The sequence below is a fragment of the Sturnira hondurensis genome, unplaced genomic scaffold, assembly GCF_014824575.4.
Source record: "Sturnira hondurensis isolate 20B ecotype Veracruz unplaced genomic scaffold, ASM1482457v3 Scaffold0011880, whole genome shotgun sequence".
In the NCBI taxonomy this organism is placed as follows: Eukaryota; Metazoa; Chordata; class Mammalia; order Chiroptera; family Phyllostomidae; genus Sturnira; species Sturnira hondurensis.
Window position 1 is genome coordinate 485,749 of NW_028084511.1, and position 7,827 is coordinate 493,575.

The following is a 7,827-nucleotide window of genomic DNA, read 5'->3' on the forward strand; positions in this document are numbered from 1 at the left end:
ACTTTTAAAATTCTATTTATTTTTAGAGAAAAGGTAAGGGAGAGCAAAAGAGAGGGAGAGAAACACCAATGTGTAGTTGCTTCTTGTGTGTCCCCCAGAGGGGACCTGGCCCACAACCCAGGCCTCTGCCCTGTCTGGAATCCAACCAGCAACCCCTTTCCTTAACAGGCCCACGCTCAATCCACTGGGCTCTACCAGCCAGGGGTAAATTCAGCAATTTGAAGTGTATGATTTCAGTGAGTTTTGACAAATGTATATAATTGTGTAACTACCTCTATAATCAAAATGTGGAATATTTCCATCACACCAAAAAGTTCCCTCGTGCGCTTTCTCAGTCAGGAATTACTTTTTTACTTAGAAATTTATCATTATTACAGTGCTTTATAAACCCTTGCAACAAAATTCTGTGTAACAGTTTCATTCCCTAAAAGAACAGCGCCATTTTACATGTACTGAACAATCCTCCCTGACCTCAACTCCCCAACTTCGACTCAGCCCACATGAGACCCGCCACACTAGGCTTCGAACTGTATTGCAGAAGTATATAAGGCACACCTGGACGTCTAGAATATTAAGTGTTGACTACAGCTCAAATGATATGCAATAGGAATGTATAGCTTTCTGTGGGAGAAAAGACAAAATAATCACAAAAAATCACCAGGTGGTCTAGTCTCTCTGGACTATATTCTTTCCTAAGACCCACTGACCTCCATTGGTGGGAACTCCTAAGCCATCTATTAATAGCTAGGAAAGATTCAGCAAATCTGTTCTCCAAGGACTGGGTGTAAAAATTGTCCCCATCTCTACTGACTGACAGTTCTATTCATAGACTTACTTTTGAACTTTACAGCACTGCCTGGTGACAACAAGCTACAAGAGACTTCACATAAGATAGCAAGCTGCTGCCCTGGCTGGTGTGGCTCAGTGGATTCAGCACTGAGGCCTGCATTACAGGCCAAGCCCCAAGCTGGGAGTGTGAGAGAGGCGACCTGTCAATGTGTCTCTCACATATTGATGTTTCTCCCTCTCTCTCCCCCTTCTTTCCCCTCTCTAAAAATAAGTAAATACAATCTAAAAAAAGAAAGAGAAAAGATAGCAAGCTGCTAGCACAATTGGGTATACTGTGCAAACTGTCCTAATTTCCCCACCACCTGCTGGCTATGCCCAGGGACCTGCAGGTTGAGACTGCAGTTTTCCCTGACCAACTTGGAACACAAAGAGGTCAAAGTCCTTTGCCAACTACCACAGCGCAAAGCAGAGCCACTTCCCTTTCCCTGGGGCCAAGGAGCCCAACACACCTGGCACATTCAGAATTCCTGCATGCCAGAAATGACACGCACCCGTCTCTAGAAAGTGTGATTTGGTAATGTTTGTGAAAGTCGGTTTACTGGGCTTTGGAAGACAGATGTGCTATTGTTCAGTTTTGTCACACGAAACTGGTTTTTCATCCTCAGATGCACAAATGAGCAGGTTGGGACAGCCAGGGGGGGTCTCAACAGACTGGGCAGCTCTCCATCTCCTGCACCTGCCACACTGTAACGTGAATCCCTGTTTTTTTTCTATTCTTACCTCCCCTCCCTCCCACCCAAGCTTCAGTTACATTATGAATAATGCAGGCCGAATTACAGACCCACAGCGGGCAGCAGCTCACCCTTGCTTTCTACTCCAAAGGTGCTACCAGGACCTTCTACCACATGGCTCTCCTGTGTTGGTAACTTCTCAGAAATCACTCCCCAGGAATCTCTTCTGCTTGTTCATGTTTGCGAACTAAAGAAGTTTCTCAAATCATATAAAGCCCATAGCAGTTTTAAAGATACAAAAGAACCCCGGGAGTAAGGCAGGCTTGACCTCGAGGCTCTTGGGTTTGGGCAAATACACAGATGGTTATAAATGATTAGTATAGAAGCTAGGAAAAAAATGATTTTCAGGGTGCACACTAAGTTCTTCAGGCAGTACCACATTAGGTAGCTAGAAATTTCTTCCTTGAAAATGCTAGTTGAAACAGTAACTCAATCTCTAGAGGCTAGCCAGGAAAACTAATACTATGGGCCTGTCACGATGTGTCTGGGAGAGCTGGGACTCTACATTTGGTTTTAAGTAACTGGCCATCTGTGCAACTGGGTATGTGAGAAAGAAGAGGATGTGTAAGGAGAGGGAAGTGGTGTTGCCAAAGCCTATTAGGACAGTTTGTCAGGGGACAGGTCTAGGAGGTCCATGGTCTTGGTTAAAACAACAACAGTATTTGTGAAAGGCATATATAGGGAATGACAGGTTTTGGAGGCATGAAAAGCAAGAGGAATGACAACTTAGCTAAATAATTCTAGGGAGCTGAGGACCAGAAGAACTCGACTGGGAAGAATAAACTACCAACATACTTGGTAGCAAGTACTTCAATCTGATTTTGAGGGTAGTGCATAGACTTGATAATTCTGGATCCTGTTGCCTGGTTGGTTCGTGGGTGGGACTATCTCAGCTGGCAAGGACAGGCCTGTGGCATATTTCCCAACATGTGGTTTGGTATGTTATTGAAGGAGTTTTATCTATGGTCAGACAGATACCACTAGCTCTTATAAGAGAAGTGTCAAAAGTGGTCTCAAGTGCTTGAAAACAACATACATAAGCGCTGGCCTGCAAACCAAAAGGTTGCTGGTTCAATTCCCATTCAGGACACGTCTGGGTTGCAGGCCAGGTTCCCAGTTGGGGGGCTGAGAAAGGCAACTGATGGATGCATCTCTTACACATTAATGTTTCTTTCTTCCTCCCTTCCCCTCTCTAAAAGTAAAAAAAAAAACAAACAACAATACATGTTATTAATATCCAATCAAGATCCATATTGATCAAGACTGGTACTGATCAAAGAATCTACTGGCCTGGAAAGTAGATTTGGTAAGAACTTAGATGGGGAAAAATGATCGTACATTAAGGCCCTTGGCTGATACACAACTTTTGAAAATAGGGAATCAGTGTTAATAATGACTTACAAGCCAAATTAGGATGTGAATCAATTGAACATCAGAATGAGTAAGGAAAAAGCTTTGGAGCAAACTAAATTTTTTAGTTTTGATCTAATCTTACAGTACTGGATAAGTAATTAGAATAATACAAATGATATACACAACTGTTCACAATTAATATTGCTAAGCAGTAAGGATACACTAAGGTATTTTCTACTCTTCCTAAATCCAACTAAACTTCCAACTCCCACCTTTGGCTAACCCTCAAAATTTCTCTAAGGGCCAATACAATGAAGTTAATGGAAGAGATTCGTTCACCCTAACTCTCCTGGGGGCAGAGTAACTGCTGGCAGAGGAAAAGAAACAGAATGACCTACTCCCAACAACAGCATTCTGTGTCCCAAATAGGATGGTGGTCTTCATAAACAGATTCCAATTAGTAATGCCACTGTACTAAGCAAAGTCTCCCTGGAAGGAGACTTTTATACTCTGTATCAAAATAAACATAGTAACCGTGATCAATAAACTTACTTGCTATTGATACCTAATTATCTCTACCTAATTCATGTAACACTAACCTGGGTTTTAGCTTATGTTGGTGCAAACGGAACCAGTTTCAAATCCTGACTCCTCAAGACTTGAAGAAGGAAGCCCTGGCTGGTGTAGCTCTGTGGATTGAGCAAGGGCCTGCGAACCAGAGTATCGGGGTTCAATTCCCAGTCAGGGCACATGCCTGGGTTACAGGCCAGTTCCCAGCAGGGGACGCACGAGAGGCAACCACACATTGATAGTTCTCTCCCTCTCCCCTTCCCCTCTGAAGATAAATAAATAAAATCTTTAAAAAATAATAAAATAAAAATAAATAAAAAATTTTTTAAAAAAACTTGAAGAAGGCTGCCTGAGCTAAGTCTCAGTTTCCTCATCAGGAAGATGGGAATATCTCCTGATTCCCAGGGCTGTTGGGGAGTCAATGAAATACTGTATGTAAAACACCCGTGCAAACTGGCTGGCCCTCAGAAAATGTTTATGTCCTCTCCCCAAAGCCGGTATCTTAACCCCTCTATCTACAGGAGTCAAAGGCATGTTGTGCTATGGCAAGACTGTGGATCCCCATAAACATATATTAAACATCCCGAAACACACACTGTTAAACAGGAGTAATCATATCAAAGACAGTGCTTCTTTTTTTAATAAACTCAAACCAAAGTAACCAGAGACGCCAGAAATACTACTGGATAAAAGACTCAAATCATTCCATGGGAGGAGGTGGGACGAGCAAAAATAAAAGCAGCACGGGAGTGCACATCTTCATTCTGAGCTGTCTAGGAGGAAATATAAGCAAGTCTTGGAGAGATAAGGAAGACAAGGGGACAGATACCGGGCTCACTCTGTGAGCGGTGTCCTTGTGCCTGAATGTGGAGAGAGCAAGAAGGGCGGGTACATCAGAGATTGCTAATAACCTTGAAATTTGGAGACTAGACACAAACAGCTAAACCTTGGGACCTTTACTCTAAGTTCCTTGGGTGCAGAGCCTGGGCTTTGCTCTCCCATACGTAGGGGCACCCTCGGCACCTACAACAGCGCCTTCCTTGCGAAATTAACCATCACACCGGTATGCTGGTGGAAACCTAATGGAAAAACCGATGCTCTTCAAACAACTGGAAAGGCCAGAGGCCAAGGGGGAAGGTATGGCAGCAAAGATGGGTAACCCAGGCAAAGGGGTAAATCCTAGGACATTCACACTCTATGATGGTGGGCCCATGTCGCGGGCTGTCAATGCTCGCAGGTGATGAAAAGGAGCCTGGGGCGACCTTGGTTGTGGTGCCGGCTGGAGAGGGTGACGGCGTGGGGACTGTGGGCTGCAGTGGGGAACAGCGCCCCGGAAGCAGTTACCTGTAGTAGCTCAGGAGCCCGTTGCTCAACACGAACCACCGCCGCTGGTAGCCTTTGATATAATTGGTCCATTTGAAGAGCCAGCCCTCTCTAGCCGAGCCTGAACCCCCAGCGCCCGAGCCGCCAGAGCCCCCCGCGGGCGGCGCTGAGGCTGGGCTCGCAGCCGCCACTCCCCCAGTCCCAGGGCCTGGGCCGCTCGCAGCCGCCGCGGCCACAGTGCCTGGCGCAGGCCCGGAGCCTGACCCCGCGTCTCCGCGGCCGCCTCCGCCTCCCACCACGGGGGGACCGGTGCCGCCGCCGCCCGGAGCTGCAATGGCTGCCGGGCCCGGCCCCACCACTCCTCTCAGCTCCGTCGCCGCCATGAACTGCCACCGCCTGGAGACACAGGACCGGAACCGCCTACGAAAGCCGCCGTCGCCGTCCGGAGAGCCCCACACAGTTAGCGCATCAGCCGCCGCCGCGCAGCGTCACCGCCCTGCCAGGCCCGCCGTGGGGAGGAGGGATCGGTCGCCGGTAAAAGAAAGTCGATTGGTGCGACTGAGTGTCACTTGCTGAAGATCTCTAGGATATTGGCATTTTTCTTCGGGCCTGTCATTCCATACCGCCGAGTGAGAGCCCGGGGGTGGTACCCGTCCTCCAGGCACGCCGTTGATTGGTTTACATAAAGGCCCATCAGATTCTTGTAAAGCTCATTGGTGATTTTCTGAAGCTCATATGGAGAACCGGAGAATGCAGAGTGCCCGGCCAATTGATCGCTGATTGGCTAGTGTTTCTGCCACTCATTTGAGTTTATGCTCCCGTCACTGCCACGTCACCATATTCATCATCTTTTTAGCGTCCCCTTTTCCGCCCTTACGGATTGGTGGTTGGTATCAGCTGCTCAACCTCTTCTACCATTGACCGAGCGAGTTGAGGGGAAAAGGGAGGACTCTTTTCGTCATGTCCTTACTTTAATTTCCTATTGGGTAGCAAACCTGTCATTCACCTATGGGGGAGCTTGAGAATGTTGACCAATGAAAGAAACCTATTGAGAGAGGGGCAGGCCGGGGCAGCCAATAAAATGCAGGATGCTCGCCTAGGGGGTGTGTGCGCCTGCTTCTAGCTTTGGGGCAGTTGACGGGAGATAAAAGCAAGACAGTTTCACTAAGTTGTTTTTGATTTAAGCGTAGTGTTGGAGTACCCCTTGCTGAGTTAAGACCTCCATAGTTTCTTAGCATAGTTTCTTAGTAGGAAGAGTGACTTTCAGCAGTCAGGCCCTGCCTGAGTCAGTCTTCCCTTTCTAGAGCTCTCTCGCAGTATTTACCCCGAGCTGAAGGTCCAGATTCCTGGGGAGCCCAGAAATAGCTTCCCCAGTTCCTTCCTGGATCCACGATCCTCCTAATTCCCCTCCCTGGTTTTCTCATCAGCGCACCACACCCCTTATCTCCTGCTTCTAATTCTGTCCCAAGAGTTGCCCACCTAGCTGTGAAGAGAAAATAGACTTACCTGACTTCATACTTCACCTCAGTGTCTCTTCCAGGCCCAAAGGCCTGGTTGGTTTTAGCGTAAGCGCACGTGTGTAGGCCTAACTTCACACCAAAATTTTTTGTTATAAATTGACTTTGCTCACACATTTGCGAAAGTAACATATTCAGTAACTTATTTAACATTTAGATGTTGTAAACTACTGTTAAAATGGAGCTTTGGGAAACCTGTTACATTTTGCTAGTTTAGATAGGCAATAGATACAGCTGTCATTGTAAAACAAATTGCTTTTCCTTGGTAATGTTTTCCTGGTATCAAGAAAGTAGAGAAAAATATCTTTTTTTAGAAAATCTTTTTTGAAAGATGAGATTTATGGAACTCAAGGAAGAAAATACACTTTGAAAATCTGCAGTTAGATGTAAGTTATTTGGGATTAATATTTTTAAAAAACTGAACTAAAGGGAACCTATTTATGCTTCAGTCCTGTTTTTGCTACTTATTGGCTCTAGGACTTGGGAAAAATCATTTACTTAAACACTGCAGGGTTCAGTGTTCATTTCTGTTAAACAAATAAAACCCTATAGGGATGCTGTTGTACATTGGAACATACTTGGTAACCTGTAAACAGCTGCAAAAATGTGAGGTATGTAGCCAAATATACCTCTCAGATAACTTGCCAATCAGAAAGGAAGACATGTTTGCAGTGGGGGAAGCTGGCTGTCCCTACCTGAACCCAGTTATCCAACTTAGCATCATTAACCATGGGGCAATCAAGTTTTTGTGAGGTCCCCAGTGTGCTGCAGCATAAAGTCTACAACATCGTTTAATCAAGCTTTTTGCCAAAACAGTTCAAGCTGATTCCAATCAAGACTTTAGATCTAATCTCCCCTCTGCAGGGGATGGAGGAACCAGTCAGACAAAAGAAACTATAGGAAATCATATCGTTCAAGAATGTGAGACATTCCGTAAGACAACTGGTTTCATGGAAGAGGGAACACAAAAGATCAAGCAAAATTCATGTCATAAAAAAGGGTCAGACTGTCCTAAGCTTCAAAAAAACATAAAAGACAACCAAATGCTTCATTGGATTCAGGTTCTGGAAAATACCCAGATTTTTAGACATTGTTGGGATAATTGGGGAAATTTGAAGATTGACTGGTATTTGATGATATTAAGCAGTTTTTACACTTGTTCGATGTAATATTGGCATGATGGCTATGAAGGAAAACATCTTTAAAATTGAAGAAATGTTTAGGAGTGACCACTGTGAAGAGTTTGACATATATTCCACTATCTTAGGGATTTTAATAATTAATTAAAACATTTTGAAGATGAAATATTTGACACCTATACTTAGTAGTTTGCTAGGGCTACCAGAATGGAGTGGCTTAAAAATGGGAATTTATTTTCTTACAATTCTGGGGACTAGAAGTTCGAGATGAAGGTATTGATTGGCAGGGCCTGTTTCTTCTGGTCTCTTGCTGACTTTCAGATGGCTCTTTTCTCTTGGTGTCGT

General features: G+C 45.1%; 1 protein-coding gene across 1 annotated transcript in view; it reads right to left on the bottom strand.

Moving 5' to 3' along the window:
• Window positions 1–5,576, bottom strand: part of OSBP (oxysterol binding protein) — a 32,624-nt gene extending 27,048 nt beyond the window's left edge. Inside the window, exon 1 of the mRNA XM_037060463.1 lies at window positions 4,848–5,576. Coding sequence (XP_036916358.1) covers window positions 4,848–5,209 — 362 coding nt within the window. The 5' untranslated portion in view covers window positions 5,210–5,576. The remainder of the gene's footprint in view (window positions 1–4,847) is intronic.
• Between the last annotated feature and the right edge of the window lie 2,251 nt (window positions 5,577–7,827).